At 39.8% G+C, this 20,234-nt stretch overlaps 1 protein-coding gene and 1 long non-coding RNA gene across 2 annotated transcripts; one reads left to right on the top strand and one right to left on the bottom strand.

Annotated features, from left to right (window-relative positions):
* Nucleotides 1–5,317: 5,317 nt before the first annotated feature.
* LOC143272262 (uncharacterized) lies at nt 5,318–20,221 on the bottom strand. The gene is made up of 2 exons (XR_013049667.1): nt 20,069–20,221; nt 5,318–7,332 (listed from the first exon to the last, which is right to left on the bottom strand). It is a non-coding gene; the product is annotated as an uncharacterized LOC143272262 (long non-coding RNA).
* On the top strand, nt 16,800–20,234 carry LOC143272261 (uncharacterized). Its single transcript, XM_076566169.1, has 2 exons — nt 16,800–16,895; nt 19,797–20,234. Exon 2 carries the CDS (start codon nt 19,818–19,820, stop codon nt 20,232–20,234), a length of 417 nt encoding a protein of 138 aa, XP_076422284.1. The 5' UTR covers nt 16,800–16,895; nt 19,797–19,817.

Below are 20,234 nucleotides of genomic sequence, written 5' to 3'. Positions count from 1 at the left end.
TTGCAGGCTTCCCCTAAACCCCCTCCTTGGACTTCTGCCATGCTAGATCGGCTGCTTCAACACCTGTTGTGATTTTACTGCTGCTGCAACTGCCACACACTCTCAGCCCTCAACTACATGTGAGCAGCTGCGACTGCCCCCTTTCTCTGCCCAGCTATGCATCACAGCAACAGCCAGCCGCACACTTTGTTGCCATCATCAGCATATCTGATGAGACACCTGGTAATTCTTAAATGGGAAATTAGTTTTTAAAAAAAAAAGTTTTCCTCACATTAAGAATGGGGAACAACATTATGATGCAGGGAATTAGGTCTCTGAATGGTTCAACAATGGTTTGAAAATGGAAAAATTAAATGGAGGGATAATCAACTTAGCTGGGATTGACATAATGTTGATTATAACCATTATATGTTTGGTAATTCATGTTTTATCCTTACAAAGGTGGTTTGATATCAGTACCAAATACAAAAAAAAAAAAAAAAAAAAAAGACTGATAAGATACAATATTTAGCCAGGCGGCAGTGGCACATGCCTTTAATCCCAGCACTCAGGAGGCAGATCCAGGCAGATCTCTGTGAGTTTGAGGCCAGTCTGGTCTACACAGAGAGATCGAGGACAGGCTCCAAAACTACACAGAGAAACCCTGTCTCGGAAAACCAAAAAACAAAACAACAACAACAAAACAACAAAAAAAGATACAATACTTAGAAAGACCTACAAATGTAAGAAAAATATTCACACATAGACAAAGAAATTTAGAGCAGAACCTACCACAATCTTGCATTATGAAACTGAAGAGGAGTGGGCCAAGGTTATTAGAAAACTAACCTTATTTATCCAGTTACCATTCAAGAATACCACCAGATGATATGCACCCCTAAAACTATTCAGAATTTAATTGGGATCCTGTAGAAATGTTATATTTGAAGAGATTTAAGGAAGCAGTAATTTTGTATTTGTGAAGCACATGTTAAATTCACATGCAACTCAGAACAAAATTATTCCATAAGACTAGAAAGATTTAGCTATAGCAATATTGGAAGCTGGTCCTCAGTTACAATGGAAAACATAGTGATGAGAGGAAGCTATGGTCATAGAACAATGAAATAGGGCTAGAGGTATTGAAATCTCCCAAGACCAGCTTCTCCTTGAAGGCCAGTATGCTGATTTGTAAAGATTACAATTGATGATCATACCTTGGTTTTATGCCATATAGCAGCTTTGAGTACTTGGAACAGGGTTGAAAAATCAGGAACAAGGACTGAGTCATTTATTAAAATTATATAAGGCTGCAAAGAAGCCTTCATTGATATTTTACAAAGATTAATTTCAGCTGTAAATATTATCAGATAGTTATACAAATATTAATTTTATCTTTGGCTTTTGAAAATGCTAATTTAGAATGCAAAAGGATGATCAGGCCTTTAAAGTCAACACCCATAGATGAATGGATTAGAAATACAGTTGGTATTGGATCTCACATTTATGATGATATTTGGATAGGAGAAATGATTTATAGAAACTTTAAGAAAAATCAAAAGGTTAGATGTTTTAATTGTGACAAACCAGGTAATATGTAAAGGGATTATAGGCAAGGTGTTCCTAGAACAATATTTTTTTTTTCTAGAGATAATCCAAAAAGAAGACTCCAGACTTCTGGAATATGCAGCAAAGGCTGGGATTGGACTAATGAATGCAGATCCAAAAGGGACAGGCAAAGTAACCCTTTGCCATTGGCAAACATCTTAGGGGGTCTCTCACAGGCCCCAATGTCAAATTTGGTTCAATCATTCTCTGTCAGCATTGGGAAAACTCATCCACAGAGCAACTAAAAGACTTAATGCCTACTGAAAAAACCATACTGTTGTGGGATATTTGTACACTGTGTGAAGATGTATTTGCTGTGATTGTTGTAATAAAAAGCTGAATGGCCAATGGCTAGGCAAGAGGTATAGATGGAATTCCTGAGGAGAGAGAGGAAGAGGAGATGAATCTAGGTGCAAGAGAGACACAGAATGAGTCAAACACACAGAATGGGAAACAGAGGCAAAAAGCTATGAGAGAAAACATAGATTAATATAAATGGGCTAATTTAAGTTATAAGAGCTCGTGGAACAAGCCTAGGCTAAGGCCAAGCTTTCATAATTAATAAGTCTACATGTGATTATTTGGGAACTGGCTGACAGTACAGAGAAAGATTTGTTATATCATACTGCTCTGGATGACAGAACAGCTTCAGTAGATAAAACAAATTTTTCCACAGAGACCATAAAATAAATATTCTGATATACTTTCATAAATGATCAAATACCAAAGCTAAAAATACAAATAAGTGGCATTGTGATTAAAAGTTTATTAGAAACAAGTGTGGATGAATGATAATTTCATCAAAATCTTGGCATCCAGATTGGCCTCTTCAGGGAGTAAATATTCAGCTTCTAGGGATTAGAACTTTATCTCAGAAAAAAAAAAAAGTACAAGATGAGTTGAGCGTATAGGCCCAGAAGGATTGATAGGAAAATTAAAACCATATGTAGCTAGCAGCAACACATGTATGGGAATGTGATTTGTTACAATGGAAAACCCAGATTAACATTCCTTCAGTCTCACAGACAAAGCATAAACTAACATATGTTTCTGAGGAAAATATTAAAAATGTATTATCAAGAACAGTCACGGAACTTTCAGGTTGTACATAAACAAGGCACAACAGCCCTTGATCTATCAAAGGTATCAACAGCCCTACCTTTAAAATGGTTAACTGATAAACCTGTATGGGTGTAACAATAGCCTTTGACATCAGAGAAAAATACTCAGTATATTGAAGAATTTTTTTCATTATTAAAATGACTTTGTGTTTTTATGAACTATATCACTATGTTTAGTATAATATAAAATGTTACTTCGTATTTCTAAGTGAATTATTATACACAGAGAAAGTGTACATGTATGGTATATAATTATAGTACACATATAGAAAATATACAGCATGTATACTTAAAGATATCATACTTAATGGGGACAGAGAGATAGCCAGCAGTGAAGAGCTGTGGATGTTGAAGAATTTACCAGTTCTTGGAATTCTCCTATATTTGTCTATGGTGATATTTCATTTGTGCTGAAATGTGATTTTATTTGTATGTTAACAAATAAAGTTGCCTGGGGGTCAGAGCCAATAGCAAGCTGTGGGGCACACATGGGCTGCAAAGAGGGTGCCAAGAGAAATTCAGATAAATAGAGCTTAAGCTTTAAGGTGTTTATGCAGAGAGTAAGGTGAGGAAGGAAGTTAGCTCAAGTTATTTATGCTAAGATAAGATACTAAAAAACAAGAGATAGTGTGAGGACATAAACAACTTGTAAATAGGGTGCCCTTTAAAATGATTGGTTTGTTTCTTCACCCCCTCCTAGGGTTCTGAGGTTTTCTGATATAAAAGAAGCTTACTGCCTATCAATAAACGAGTTCTTGCTTGACTTGACTCCTCGCTGTGTCTGATTGTCTCCCAGTAAGAGGAAGGATGGGAAATGGGTGAGTGGCACGAACTTGCCTTTCCTAGGTTCCAGGCCACCTCTTCACAGGTGACCTAAGTTCCCAGTGGGGCAGGTCCCCACAGCAAGCCATAGCACAAGCTGGGTAGTGGTGGCACACACCCTTAATCTGATCACATGGCAGGCAGAGTCTGTGTGTTCAAGGACATAGGCAGCTTGGAGACACACGCCTTTAATCTCAATACCAAACATAGAGACCTGGAGGTCTGTATAGACAGGCAGTGATGAGGAGGTCATGTGGTTGGGTTTACAACCAATGAGAAGGCAGAACAGAAAGTCAATAAAAAGACAGACACACAGGAAGTAGCTCTCTTTTCTCAGGGAAAGGATGGCAGTGGCAGGAGGGGTAAGAAGGTAGTTTTAGTCTCAGCTCTTAGTTACTGCTCTGACCTCTTGGGCTTTTAACTCTGCATCTGGCTCTGTGTTTCTTATTTAATAAGACCATTACATCTACATTTGTCATTAAAAAAAAATCTGGAAAATGGAGAATGGTAACAGATCTAAGAGCTATTAATATGGTGATCCAGCCAATGAGTTCTTTATAGCCTGGAAGTCCCTTGCCTTCTTTATTACATAAAGAATAGTCTATTATAATGATTGATTTAAAAGACTGCTTTTTACCATACCTTTACAAGAACAGGATAAAGAAAAATTTGCCTTCACAGTGCCTACTTATATTAATTCCCAGTCTATTGAAAGATATCAGTGGAAAGTTCTCCCACAAGGAATGTTAAACAGCCCCACCTTGTGTCAAAATTTTGTACAACAACCATTGGAACTAATTTGTAAATGGTTTCCTCAATCTATAATTTACCATTATATGGATGATATTTTACTAGTTGATTCAGGCTTAGATAACTAAGAAAAAATGTTTGAAGAAATAAAGAAAAATTTGCTTTGTTGGGGATTACAAATTGCTCCTGAAAAAAAAAATACAAAGAGGAGATTCTATTAATTATCTAGGATATAAGATAGGTTTACAAAAATTTTAACCACAGAAAGTACAAGTCAGGAGAGATTAGTTGTGAACTCTTAATGATTTTCAAAAATTTCTGGGAGATATTAACTGGCTAAGGACCACAATTGCATTGTAGACAACTCAAGAACTATGTAGTTTATTCCAAACATTACAAGGTGATAAGGAATTAAATAGTCCAAGAAAATTATCAGCTGAGGCTGAAAGAGAATTGTCTTTGGTAAAAGAGAAATTACAGGATGCATATGTGGATCACTTGGATCCAGAGCTTGATTGTATCCTGGTCACACTACCTTCAGTGCATTCTCTTACAGGAATTCTTATGCAGAGAGAAGATAATATCTTAGAATGGGTATATTTTGCCACACAAAGAGAGTAAAAAATTAAAGACCTATACAGAAAAGTTTTCTTAATCGATTTTGAAATGCAAATTAAGACTTCATCAATTAGCAGGAATAGACCCAGCAGAAATTATGGTGCCTTTCACTAATGCTGAATTTGCCTCATTATGGACAGAAAATGAATATTGGTAAAAAGATTGCAGTGATTTTTGGGAGAAATTAAAAAAATCAAGAGACTTCAGTTTATAAAGAGAACTACTTGGATCCTTCCTCATATTGTACAATAAACACCAATTTTTAGAGTCTTTAAATTCTATACTGATGTAAATAAATCTGGAAAGGCACATTATAAGTCAGGAAATTTAAAAGTGGCTCAAAATTCTTATGATTCTCTTCAAAAGTCAGAATTATATGCTATTCTCATGATATTATTAGATTTTCCAGAACCTCTTAATATAGTTACTGTCTTAGTTAGGGTTTATTATTGCTGTGATGAGACACCATGACCACAGCAACTCTTACAAAGAAACATTTCATTGAGATGATGGCTTACAGTTTCAAAGATTCAGTTCATTAACATCTCATGTACCATCACAAACACATTATAGTCCAACAATGGCTAGCAGTGAATGGAAAGTCCAAGAATCTAGTAGCTGCTCAGTCCCATGAGGCTTGGTGTCTCAGCTGGTCTTCTGGGATCTTGAAGAAGGAATGGATGTGCTGATGGAGGTGTGGGCAATCAGATAATGAACATATCCTTCCTTCTTCTATTGTCCTTATACAGACTTCCAACAGAATGTGTGGCCCAGATTAAAGGTATGTATCATCCAGCCTCAAGATCTGGATCAAAGGCATGTTGTCTTCCTACCTCACAATCAGGATCACAGGTGTGCTCTCCATTTCTGGATTATATATAGTTCATTCCAGATATAGGCAAGTTGACAATCAATAATAGCTATCACAGTTACTGACTCTCAATATGCAAAAAGAATTGTTTTATATATTGAAACTATTGAACTTATTCCAGATGATTCAGATTTAATTTTGAAATTGATTCAACTACAAAAGTAATCAGAAATAGAAACCATCCCTTGTATATAACACATATCAGATCCCATACAGGTCTACCAGGCCCTCTAACAGAAGGTAATTATGAAATTGATCAGCTATTGGCAGAAAAAGTGCTAGAAGCCCCAGAATTTCATAAGAAACTCTATGTTAATAATAAAGGTTTAAAGAAAGATTTTTCTATCACTTGGCAACAAACCAAGGAAATTGTAAGGAATATCCTACTTGTTCTTTACTAAGAACTAAACTACATTAGCAGCACAAAATAACCCAAAGAAACAAAATGTGGCAAATGGATGTGTTTCATTTTGCAGAGTTTGGAAAATTAAAGTATGTGCACTATACCATAGATACATATTCAGAAATTCAATGGGCAACTGCTTTGAGTTCTGAAAAGGCTGATTCTATAATTATATATTTACTAGAAGTTATGGCCATTATGGGAATACCTGTACAAGTGAAAACTAAGAACACTCTAGAATATGTCTCTAGTAAAATGAAACAGTTTTCTGCATATTACAACATAAAGATATTACAGGTATACCACACAATCCTGTAGGACAAGCAGTTATAGAAAGATCTAATTGCACTTTAGAAGATATGCTTAATAAACAGACAGGGGTAATAACAACCCCCAGAGATAGATTACACAATGTTTTATTAACTTTAAATTTTTAAAATGTTAGTCTAAAGGAACAACAGCTGTGTAGAGATATTGGATAATAGAAAAAAAAAAACCTGCAGAATTAAATCAGCCTATATATTTTAAAGATGTGTTGACCTCAGAATGGAAGCCAGTATATGTGTTATGTTGGGGAAGACATTTTGCTTTTGTTTCCACAGGAGAAGAAAAGCTGTGGATACCACTAAAAATTGCTAAATATTGGATTTGAACAGGAGAGCCCTATTGATTATGAGAGGCAATAGTTCACCAAACACATGGCCATTCAATCTGAACTCACTTATAGGACTAACAATTGCCTTTCATTTGATCAGATATAACCTGACGAAAAGGGAAACTACCCAAAGTCAGAGTTGTGGCAGGGTTTTCTTTTTTTATTTCTAGGAGAATAAAAGCATCCAACTAAGGAATCTGAAGACCACTGGACAAATGAGACATTTGAAAAAGGCCAAATCATCCAGAGAAAATGTCCCAAGAAAAAGAATAAATTGGCCTAATGGTATAACATGCTTCCAACAGGATAAAATTTCATAAATCTTCCCAAATTTTTGTTTCTGCTGTTCTCTACAGACATATAAGGCAATGGTCTTTTTGTAGTCCCAATTCAATTGAAAATTAAAGCTGGCTTTGGAGTTGGAGCATGGTTCTCGTCTTTTCTCAATCCAAGCATGCTTGTTAAAGGAAAATCCAAAATTTCTATTTTAAGTCAGAAGAGCCACCTGGTATGGGACAGAAGAAAAAACAAGGTTATTGCCACTATCTCATAATCCTTTGGTTTTATTTTGGCTCTTTAAAACTTTTCTTGGGATTGGGGACTTAGTTCAGTGGTAGAGTGCTTGCCTAGCAAGCGCAAGGCCCTGGGTTCAGTCCTCAGCTCTGGAAAAAGAAAAGAAAACTTTTCTTAAGGTATAAATATTATCTCAAAATTTACAAGATTAATATAGATACACACATTTAAACTTTCTGTCATGATATTAATGGTCATACAGAGTGCTAACTAATTCTAGGTATAGGCTTCATCTAGCTTCCTGTACATGAATTCAGGCTTCAACTAAGTAACATGGAATCTGAGTGTTTTTCTCTACCATATTACAAATAGCTTAAGCATGAAAAGGAATATTGACTTAAAGAGTGAAAACAACTGCAATAAATAAAACAACAAAGGAAAGAAGTGGGTCCAAGCACAGCTGGCTCCAAAACTCGTGTCACCAAGACAACTCTGTGGGTGGACCCATCATACACCTGTGTAGTTTTAATTTCTCTTTACACCAATTGGATTTTCTTTCATGACTGTCAGTGAATGGAGATGGGGCAACCAAGAAAGAAGAAATTTAATCAATAAACTCCAGACTTGAAAATTCTTAGATTTATAAGACAAGCAAAATTTGAACCACAGACAAATGAACAAAATAACAAACAAAAACAGAGAGCATATCCTTATTCAGAAATACAGAACTTGGGAATTTGTGGAGGACACAGATGGTCCCCCCACAGATATGTTGGTCTGGATGGGGATACAATCAACTGGGCAGTTGGGCACCATCAAACCAAGTGCCACCCAAGGTTTCTAGGCCCAGGTATGAGAGAGAGGCAAAGCAACAGTTCCATGCCAGGCTTTGTGGCTGGGGTGGGCAGGACTCAACCAAGTGCAACCTGTGACCCAAGAAAAAGTCCTGGTATTGAGTGGTCAGGTACCATTGTGGTGAGAGTATACAGGGTGGGGAGGTGGAAGAGAGGGAGAGGCAGAATGGTTCCTGGGCTGGGGAGAGAGGTATCCCTAGAGAGGTGAGGCTGATGTAAATGGCTTGCTAGGTACCTGAGTCCAGGGTGATGTCTAGGCCTGGGCTATGGTCAAGGGCCAGGCCTAGGTCTGGGAGTATGGAGCAGCCAAGGGGGCTTGTGTTGTTGTCTGTCCCTCCTGTTATCACTGGGGGATGTGCAGGAGCCTGTGGTCTGGGCTGCCACCTGGGTTGTGTTGGTGTCTGAGGGCCATGCTGCCATGGAGGCCATGCCAATCTGGTTGCCCTGCACAGCAACCTGAGGCCATGGTGACAACTTGGCCCAAGCTGCAGCTGGGGGGCTGTGTTGGTGTCCCTGGCCCATGTTGCCTCTAGGGGCCATGAAGATGACTGGGGTCTGGGCTGTAACCTATGGCCATGTTGGTGTCTGAGGGCTGTACCCCTACTAATGCTCGGCTGATTTGGGTGGCCAGTATTGCCAACTGGGGCCATGGTAGCATCTATACCAGGGCTGTGGCTGAGGGCCATATCTGGGTCCATGGCCTTGCTGTATCAGGGTCTATGTTGATGTCCATAGCTCCTGAGACTATTGAAGACCATGCTGATGTGGTCGTCTGGGCTGCCACGTGGGGCCATGTTGGTGTCTGAGGGCCTCACTTCTGTAGGGCTCATGCCAACCCGAGTGCCCTGCACTGCTACCTGGGACTACAAGTAAAAACAAAGGAATATGTTACACACACACACACACACACACACACACACACACACACACACACACTATGGAAATGGCAATACAACTTTAGAGCAGCAGTAATAGAGAGAATAGGAAGGGGGTTAGCTTGAGCTGTCATGTTCTATTTTGTACCAGGCTTTTTCTTTTAGGCTACCAACCAGCTCCCAAATCATGACATGGAGACTTATTATTAGTTTTGAATACTTGGCCTGGCTTTGGCTTGTTTCTGGGTAGCTCTTTTTAACTTAAATTATCCTGTTTCTCTTCATCTGCCTTTTGCCCCAGGGTTTTTACTTTTCTTTCCTTCTGTGTATTCTCACTTTCACTGCTTCTCATATCTGGCTGTTAGATGCCTGGCTTCTGGCCTCAGGCATGTCCCTCTCCTTCTCTGCATTCTTTTCTTTCCTTCTTCTTGTTTTGAGCCTAGATTTTTCCTCCTTCTTATGCTCTCTGCCCACCAGCCCCATGTATCCTTTTTCTGCCAAGCTATTGGCCATTCAGCTCTTTATTAGACCAATCAGGTGCCTTAGACAGAAGGTGAAACAAATGTAACACATCTTTACATTGTTAAACAAATGCAGCATAAACAAAAACAAAAGTAATACACCTTTACAGTCAAAGTAACATTATGCAGCATAAATAAATATAACACATCTTTACACAGTTAAATATTCCACAACACTGCTTTCCTTCCTTCCTTCCTCCTTCCTTCCTTCCTTTCTTCCTTCCTTCCTTCCTTCCTTTCGTCCTTCCTTCCTTCCTTCCTCCCTCCCTCCCTCCCTCCCTCCCTCCCTCCCTCCCTCCCTTCCTTCCTTCCTTCCTTCCTTCCTTCCTTCCTTTCTTCCTTCCTTCCTTTCTGTAAAAAGCTTCTGCAGGCCGATGGCACTAAAAAAGAGAGGACTATAAACTGTCAGGAATAAAATACCACACTGCTCCTAGTCATTAGAGAAGGGAGATTGTATCTATTAAAAGTAGAGCACACAATGCACCATCCAGTGCCACAAGTCAGAATGAGGATTAAGCAACTCTTTCTAGCATCAGTAAGAAACCTGGGAATGTTTCAGCATATTAATGGGAAGCAGATGGTAGGGGGTGGAGTGGGGAGAAAGAACTTGGCATCAAAGTTGTGAGGCAGTGACAGCAAATGGCTCATTAAAAAAAAAAAAGTTGACAATACATGAAAGTGAAGAGAGTGTTAGGTTTGCGTCTTGACTGCCCCAAAGAATCATGTGGAGCAATTTAGAAGTGAGGAGCTTTTAGAAAGTGAGACCCAGTGGGAAGGATGTTTGGTCAAAGAAGGGGTTTCAGAAGGGGATAGTGGCACTCTAGCATTTTTTTCTCTGTTTCTTGGCAATATGGTGAGCAGCCTCTCTTAAAAGGTGTTTCTATTGTGGAGGATTATGCTGCCACAGCCCTAAAGCAACATGGCCAAATGACAGTAGGCTGACACCTTTGAAAGTGGCAGATGAAAGAAATCCATCCTCTTTTTAATGTTGTTGGTCTCAAGTATTTTGTTACATATAGATAAAGCTGACTAACATACACACACACACACACACACAGAGAGAGCTAGTCTAAATAAGAAATGTTCAATTTGTTTGATACTTTAATTCAATCTAGGTAGGTACTCAAATAACTACACATTTTTTTTCTTCAAAAATTGAGGTTTCAGCTGGCTATGATGGTTTATACATTCAATCCCCACACATGAGAGTCTAATGCAGGGTTATTGCTGTTGAGTTCAAGGCCAATCTAGACTATAGTGTGAGACCTGTCCCCCAAAAAATATTGAATCTTCATATTAACTAAATGACGTAAGCAAAAATCTTTTCCCTTAAGGGAAAAGCTTCAAACTACAAAGTATTTTAATATGACATAAAACAATATTTAAGAGTTTGCATTAAAGCACACATAAGTAAAGTGGTGGTGTTGCCAAAGTTGGGAAATGTGAGCCACGAGACATGGAGTTTTTAGGGATACTGCAACTACAGATTGATAGAATATACAAAAATCCAATCCAATGTAAAATATTGAAAACTAGTAGTTGCCTTTTAAAAGTAGATCCAATAATATACCCTTTATCCATCATTTCTTTATCTTTTTTTCAGAGCAGATTCAATAATCTACCTCTTATCTATATCTTCTTTTTTCTTTTCTTATTTTTTTTCAAAGAAGAACCCCAAATCTAATTTCCTTTGCTTAGCTTTTTTCCTGACCATTAACAGTTAACAACTTGTAACCAACCATCCTAAACAATGACAATTATCCATAACCCATTGAATAACCAAAAACCACCCACCCCACCTCTTGGGAATGTGAGTGTCATGTTGCTAAAATTACTTCCTGCTGTCTTGGGGTAAAGGCATCTTTAGGGGATACTGAAAAGAATTTTGGGGGATTAATTGTCAAGTCCTGGGAGAGTTAGCTGCATCATTTGTTGTCCAGTCTCTGCATAACGGGAAAACTCAGAGCTTGTATCAAGTCCTTGTTCAAGTAGTCTGTGAGGCTGGATCATCTCAGCTAGCCATCTGGAAATTGTCCTGAGAAGTCTGTGCTTCAAAACTGATCTTTGGGTGGTGTTTGTCATCTTAGTGGTATTATCATCATCCTGATGGAATTATTGCTGTGGGGTCCTATCATTGACACTTCAGAGATTGCATTAGGTCAGGTAATTCCTTGTTTTGGTAATTTTTTTCTGGGTAGTTCTCTCTTCTTCTTTGGATGCTTATTTGTCTAAAGGTCTTTAAATTCTTTAAGATGGTTGTTTTTATTCCCAGAAAGACAAAAACAAAACCTTTCCCCAACTTTAACTTTGGGGAGTTTCCAAATCTAATCTTTATCAATTTTGATTTATAGTTTCTCCTTAAATTTTTGTTTTATTTTCTAAAGCTGTTCTATCATCCAGTGCAGTATGGTTTTTTACAATAAGCATTAGGTTCTTTACTTGCTCTGGGAAGGGGTTTCTTCCATGATGGCAGGAAAGGACTGAACCAAATTTGTCATGGGTGCCTACGAAAGGACCATCAGAGAGTTTCCCCGACAGCAAAGGCAAAGGATTACCTTGTCTGTCCCTTGTTGATCTACATTCGTTAGTCCAATGTTTGCCTTTACCACATCTTCAGAAGGGAGGGGCATTCTATTGCTATTGTTCCTTGAAAAAACATTGTTTGTAGGAACACCCTGTTTATAGTCCCTTTTTAGGTGACCTTGTTTACCCACAATTAAAACACCTGACATTACTGTTTTCCTTTAAATCTCTGGAAATCATCTCTCCTATCCAAGCATCATCATGGTCATGAGATTCAATACTAATTGTATATTGGATCTATTCCTCCAAGGGTACTGATCTTGCCTTTAATGGCCTAATTACCCTTTTGCATTGTGGATTAGCATTTTCAAATGCCAGAGATTTGATTATTATCTGTCTCACTTCTGAATTTGGTATCATTCTATTTACTTCAGAAGACAGCCTTTGTAAGAAATCAGTGAAGGTTTCTTTTGGGCCCTGTATAACTTTTGTAAATGACTCAATTCTCTTTCTTATTTCTTTAATTCTGTCCTAAGGCTGCCATTTGGCATAAAATTATGGTGCTGTCATCATATAAAGATTGTCTTTGTACATCAGCATAATTGCCTTCTCCAGGAAGTTGGTCTTGGGAAATTTCCACCCCTCTAGCCCTACATCATTGTCCAATGGTCTTAACCTCATCTTTCCACCAGGTCCTCCATTGTAACTGGGGACAAGCCTCTAAGACCACTGTAACCAAATCTTTCCAGTCTTGAGGGATAATTCTATTACAAGTTGACCATGAGTTTAACATTTGCTTCATGAATGAAGAATGCATACCATATGACACTATAGCTTCTTTGAATGTCCTCAAATCTAACATTTGCCCAGGAGTCCAATCAGCTTGTACACAGCCTTGAGCATTTGGCAGTTCCTTTATGGTTACTGGATAGAATAAAGTTGGCTGTTTGATAGCCTTAGGCTGTTTCTCTGTAACCCTATAATGCAGTGCTGAGATTGGTTCACCTTTAAATTCCTCTGTCTGTGTCTGAATAACTCTATGATCTATTTTAACAAGTTTTTCTGAAAGTTTTATCTTGGTACTCACATTAACCAATTTTTTAAATCATAAAACAAATGATCAAGCAAATAATATTTATAACTGACATTACATCTATCCCATCTGCATTAATTATCCTCTCATTTAATTGTTCCATTTTCAGACCACCTAATGTGTTATTGTTGTGCTCATATCTCAAGACCCACGAGCAAGATCATCACAGAACTGATATATGATGCAAAACACACAGGGGTTTATTGATAACAAGCAAGTCTGGGCTTGGTCTGTGTCCAAAACTCTGACACAGTGGATAAAGGAGGATGGCCCTGAGCTCTCAGGGTGAAGGTTTTTTAAAAGGAAAAACCACAAGCAGAGTGGTATAAGCCTTGTCACCTTATGATTGGGTGAGGGTGTGTAACCTTAGAATTTACTGATTGGGGGTTACAGTTATCATTTTTGGGTAGGCCTGGACAAGTCCAAGGCATTGTCCTTGAGCTGCCATGGAGGCTAGCTGGCCTCACACATTTACATTGACCCATGCACCTAGCTCTAAGTTGGTGAGGGGTCCCAGACAGTAAACAGCTGGCTGAAACTTGAGCAGTCAGTGTATGTGCAGAAAGGGAGCTACTGCAAGGACTATGTCTTTTGTTCATGGCCTTCCCATGAGGGCTTGCTTGCTCAAGTCTCAGGAAACTGAAATTGAGGCCTGGTCTCTGAGAGAAGACTGACAGCCTGTTATGGCATCTGCTTAGTCCTTTCATTATCAAACAGAGACCAAACACCCTCCATTGTAAATTGTTCTCCATTTTTTAATGTGGGAAAAAAATTCTCTTTTAACTAATTTCTCCCTTTAAGAAATTTCAATTGACTCACCAACTCTGCCAACTGCATAGAACAGTAGAAGCCCAAGCTGGTTTCAAGACAGCTACCTAGTGTAGTAGCAGCCTGAGATGGGAATCCAAGGGGAGGCCACAACCCACCACTAGAGAAGTGAAAGATTGAGCCATATGGATCTGCAGCTCAGGATTGAGATGGGGCCTGCAAGGCCACAGGCAAGTGGCTTTTTTTGTGAATTTGTGCAGCAAACGTTGGGCACCAGATGTAACATGAATATTAAAAGGTCTTGTAATAAAAAAAAAAACCCAGAGCCAGATATTGGGGTGAAAGCTGAAAGATCAAAGAAACAGAATAGCCAGCCACTAGCTTACTTCTGCAAAATTCTCAGCCTCAAGAGAGCGAGTTCCTGTTTCCTCACAACTTATATACCTTTCTGTGCCCTGCTACATTAATTCCTGGGATTAATGGCATGTGTCACCAGTGCCTGGTTCTGTTGCTCTCATGTAGCCCAGTGTGGCCTTGAACTCACAGAGATCCAGATGGATTTCTGTCTCCCAAGTGATAGGATTAAAAGTGTATGCCACCACTGCCTGACCTCTATGTCAAATTTAGTGGCTGGCTCTGTCCTGATCCCCAGGCAAGCTTTGTTGGTGTACACAATATATCATCACATGCTACCCACAGCCTTCCTCCCCAACTCATCCCCCATTCTCTCTTCCAAAAATTTAAGGCCTCCTATGGGGAGTCAGCAAAGCCTGATACATTCAGTCGAGGCAGGTCCAAGCCCCTCCACCTGCTATTTTAATCTTAGACCTTGTCCTAGTTGGGGATACTATTGGTGTGATGAAACACCATAGCCAAAAGCAACTTGGGGAGGAAAGGGTTTATCTGGCTTACACTTCCACATCACAGTTCATCACCGAAGGAAGTCAGGTCAGGAACCTCAACAGGGCAGGAACCTGGATGCAGGAGCTTCTGTAGAAGCCACAGAGGAGTGCTGCTTCCTTGGTTGCTCCTCATGGCTTGCTCAGCCTGCTTTTTATAGAACCCAGGGCCAACAACCTAAGGATAACCTCACCTACAATGGGCTGGGCCCTCCTACCTCAGTCATTAATTAAGAAAACGCTTTACAGGCTTGTTTACAGCTTCATCTTATGGAAGCTCTTTCTTTTTCTCCCTTCTCTCAGATGACTTTAGCTTGTGTGAAGTTGACATAAAACTAGCCAGCACAGACCTATATTGCATTAGTTTTAAATATGTCTTAGATAACAGTAGGTATTTGTTGGCTCCCTCCTTAGCCTCTGTTCCCCTTTATTTCCAACAGAAAGGAGTCTGATTTTCTTTAGAACTCATCTATTCCCCTTTTAAAGCAGTCAAGTGGTTTGTGTAGACAGACCTTTATTCCTAGGTTAAACTCCGTAGGGATCCTTGGACCTAAGCAAAGGGACTGGTTCAGAAATGGACATTTGCCATATGTAAGAGAATGAAACAAGAACAAAATGCTAAGGGCTCCTATGAATGAAGCATCTTTGTTCTATAGAAGCTCCAAGAAGATTCTGTGGACAGTTTAAGAAGCACATGAGATCTTTTAATGTTGTCACTGGGTAAAACAAGCTTTGTAGCATGAAAACAAGTTTAATTCCCAGGAAAAGACAGATCTACAAGGACAAAAATGGAGTCATGACTTACAGCATTAAGCACTTTTGAATGAAATCTTTGCTGTAGCCTAAAATCATATTGTGAACTTGCTGTTGCCAGACTAATGTGCATAGTATAATAGCTCGCTTGTATGCCTTGTTGTTTTGCAACACTAGTCCCCAAGTAAAAGTCTAGAGTAGTCTTAAGCACAACCCAAGACTGTCATTGCAAGAAAATGGATGCATGATACATTGAGCTTTTTCTCCCACCTAAACTTACAGAGAATTCCTTAGAGACACAGGAAGAGCTTGGATGATGAATACCGGAAAAATGAAGATTAATAATCCCTACAAATAGCTGTCTTTAATTTGAATTATTTGTGTTTTAAAAGTCTAGTAATTGTTTCAATTCGTTGCATTGTTACAATACAATTTGTGATTTTAATTTAGTTTACTGGAGCATATGCTAAAATAAAGATCATTATTTTCTATCATATTCATGCATGAGAAAAATGTCATTACATGATTAATTGAGTTGGAAAAATATCTGCATGTTCTTGATTGAAATGACAGTAACAGGAAAGGGAAGAGGGAGGAAATAACACAGCTAGAAGTGAGCATTATGGCAGTGAGGTAGACCAGAGCAATGGGTTTGGAAATACAGCCATAAAAGCTTGAGAATTTTTATTTGTTGGTCAGAAGCAAGATCTTCAAACTTTCTGCCCAATGCCAGTTAGCAAATATTTTAGGTTTACCGTAACTCCTTGAATCACTCAGTTGTGCTACTGACGCCCTAAAGCAGATACACACAGCATAAATATTAATGGCTGTGACTTTGTGGCAGCAAAATGTGCTTCCAAAAAAAAAAAAAAAAATCAGATGGTAATTTGCCAACTCTCATCAGAGAAACTGAGCAACATTTATGTGTAACAGGGAAGAAACTGACAAAATGTACCAGAAAGAGACCAGTGTTGAGTCTGCCTCTCCTGCTGTGTGAATGTCCTAACCTGGAATCTGAGGAACCTGCCAGAAGTGTGTAGGTCTAAGCACCCTGGGTCATAAAGCACCCTCTGTCTAGGTCACGTGTGTCACTTTCCCACATCACTGAGGACTTTTCATAGGCAACAATAGCAATAGCAGTGCTGTCCAATAGAGCTTGACTGCAATCAAAGAACAGCTCTGACAGTAACAACATGTTTCATGACGGCAAAAGCCAGAAAAGAAACCAGCTGAAAACACAGGGTAGAGGCTGAGGAGATGGCTCAGCAGGTCAAAGTGTTTACACAGAGTTTGATTCTTGTGGTCCCTGGGTAGAAAGAGATAACTAAGTTCTGAATGTTGTTCTGTGACTTCTAATAATAATAATGATAATAATAATAATAATATTGTCTATATATTGTTGATTGAGTAACACATTTGTATGGTTTAACAGGTTAGGCTTGTCTACTTTAACAGCCCTATCTTTTATTTCTTTTTTTTTTTTTTTAAAGATTTTTTTTATTTATTATGTATACAGCATATATGACAGCAGGCCAGAAGAGGGCACCATATCTCATTACAGATAGTTATGAGCCACCATGTGGGTGCTGGGAATTGAACTCAGGACCTCTGGAAGAGCAGTCAGTGCTCTTAACCTCTGAGCCATTTCTCCAGCCCCCTATCTTTTATTTCTATCCTTCTGCCTCATCAACTATTACCATGCTACCCATAAATTGTCAGATACAGATACAGACTTTCCTTTCTCTCTGTTTTCTGATCACATTTTTTTTCTATCTATTCTGTAGGGAACCTTGAAATCAGCTCAAGACACCCCAAGACCAAGTTCCCAGTACAAAGGAGATTTGTTTGCCCCAGAGGGACAGAGGGCAGGGATAAGGGACAAAGACAGGAGATAGAGGACAAGGAAGAAGGGAAAGGAACACGGGATGTGGGGAGAAAAGGGCAATGGAGAGGGTAGGGGTATTTGTCCCAGGGTTGGAGGGGGAGTGGGGGCACAAAGGATAGAGAGGAGACAGATGTGGCCCATAGGAAAATGGCAGTTTACAAAGGCAATAGGATAAACCCTGTGTTAGGATGGGGTGCTTAATTTCAATTGGGCATGTTAATTAGGTGAGCCAAAGGGGGCTTTTGATTGCTGGTCTTCAGTACTTTAATAGTTGGACATTGGTAGTCAACCTCAGGAGGAAGAATTGGCCAAATATGGGAATGGACCTTGGGGGCTGGCTTTAGGAATGTAATCCAATGGTTTTTAGCAAGGCAAAGTGTGGTGATATTTATTTGTGTCTCCCAATAAAATTTATCTGAGGTTCAGAGGAAAAAGCCAGCCACTATAGTAAACACAGAGGTCAGACAATGGTAGCACACACCTTTAATCCTGGTATTTGGGAGACAGGGAGTCATCTGGATCTCTGTGAGTTCAAGGCCATACTGTGAACAGAGCTAGGCATGGTGGCACACACCTTAAATTCCAACACTAGTTAACCATGGAGGTCTGTACAGATGGACAAGAAGTGAAAGAGCTGGGAAGGAAGAGGAAGTGATGTAGCTGGACAGAGAGAGCAAATGAGCTGGCAGAACAGAAAGGCATACAGGCGTGGGTATACAGGAAGGAAGTCTCTTTAGAAGCTGAGGGTTAGTAAGGTGAGGCTGGCTTGTGGCTTTCCCTATTCCTTTGATCTCTCTCAGGTTTTAACCCGGATATCTAGCTCGTGTTTTTTTTTATTTAATTAGATCTCTTAGGATTCGTGTTACAGCAGAGGGAGTAGGGGAGAAGGGCAAGGCTTACTAGAGCCATGTTTACCATGTTCCGGCTGGCTAGTCCCTTTACTTCCTATTCTTACTGCAATGAACCAGGAACTCATACTGGGACTCCTGACAGCTTAACTTCCATCCATATTGTCACTAAATAATAATATCCAGTCCATTTCCCTGAAGTGTATTTGTACTTTCCCTCAAGTTCTAATTTAAGTCTTATCTCTTTTTCTTTTTAAGCTTTCCAATACTTTTACACATCACATATCACCCTTCCATAAAGCACTTATAATGAAAATAAGACAGTACACAAAATGTTAGCATACGTTTTGGGGTGATGAAAAAAGTTACTTATGATGCAATCTACTTTCTTGAATAGTAATAGAGTATGCATAGCAAGCTTTAAAGGAATTCTTTTAGTTCTCCAAGTTTGATGACGCAACAACTGTCATTTTCTCCAATAACCAGATGGTAAAACCAAGGCACAGAAAGTGAAAGCATTCCAAAACCTTAATTCTTCAGCTAAGAAAGACATTTAAACCCAACAACAACTAAAGAAAGATTGCTTTTTTTCCCGTTATTAACTGTGCAGATTCCTCATCTCCAATCGTGAATTGAAAGTACCACAGGGAAAAAAATTTTAACACTGTAGTGGGGGAGAGGGGTCAGAGGAGGCTGGTTGTAGCTTACTGATACAAGACTTTTGAGAACTTGTGTAGGGTGGGCAAGTCCTTCCTGTTTTACACACACACACACACACACACACACACACACACACACACACACACACGAGAGAGAGAGAGAGAGAGAGAGAGAGAGAGAGAGAGAGAGAGAGAGAGAGAGAGAGAGAGAGAGAGAGAGACAGGCAGACAGACAGACACAGCGGAGCAGGGAGTGTTCTACTTTCATCAAGACATCTGCAAAAGATACAGCTATGGCAGGATCTAAGAAAACTCAGATCAAGAAGAGTTTAAGTGACTTACAACAGGGACATCAATGATCAAAGACAGAATTAGAACCCAGCCCGGCGCTTATTTTACACTTTCCTCCAATCGGTTCCTTAACAGTGGCAATGTAGACTTCTTAAACTATAGAGTTCCACCCCAGGAATAGCTAAGCCTCGTCTATCAATGAAAGGAGACCATTTATTTCTTAAGGGAGGTTCATACACCTTTACCTATTTGGAATTCGTCTTTTTTTTTTTTTTTTTTTTTTTGGTTTTTCGAGACAGGGTTTCTCTGCGTAGCTTTGCGCCTTTCCTGGAGCTCACTTGGTAGCCCAGGCTGGCCTCGAACTCACAGAGATCCGCCTGGCTCTGCCTCCCGAGTGCTGGGATTAAAGTGGAATTCGTCTTTTAAAGGTTGCTTTGTGACACTTGAAGAGCCAAATTCAGAACACACAAGCATTTTTTTTTTTTAGTAGGTGGATTCTCCTAAAACAATGTCTATCACGTGGTTACAATACGCTCACTTTGTACTGCGCCATTTGCCCTTTTGGACTTTTTGGCTCACGCTTGGGGAGAGCTGGACCCCTCCGCCCTGCATCTACGTTGCCTGGGAGAACAAAGACGCTCTTCTCCTCCCGGGTCGCCGAGCAAACCTTCCGGCACAGCGTGTCTGCCCACACTACCTCAGTAACTACCCCGTGCTTCCCCGGAGCTGCCGCCCTCCCCGCGGCTCCACCCGGCCCACCTTCCAGGAGAGCGCCTCACTTCCGCCTCTCCCCGCCTTCGTCCAGCTCCTCCTACTGATCGCCGCCCGGAAGCCCAGCGGAAGCCCACTGCGCAGGCGCCCTAGTCAGCACCGCCCCGCTTCCTGTTCGTCCGGCGCCTTTCAATTGCGGATTGGCTGCCGCTGA

The sequence above is a fragment of the Peromyscus maniculatus genome, chromosome 3 (assembly GCF_049852395.1).
Source record: "Peromyscus maniculatus bairdii isolate BWxNUB_F1_BW_parent chromosome 3, HU_Pman_BW_mat_3.1, whole genome shotgun sequence".
NCBI classification, from domain to species: Eukaryota; Metazoa; Chordata; class Mammalia; order Rodentia; family Cricetidae; genus Peromyscus; species Peromyscus maniculatus.
The sequence above is the reverse complement of the archived record's forward strand: the minus strand, read 5'-3'. Positions and strand labels throughout refer to the sequence as shown.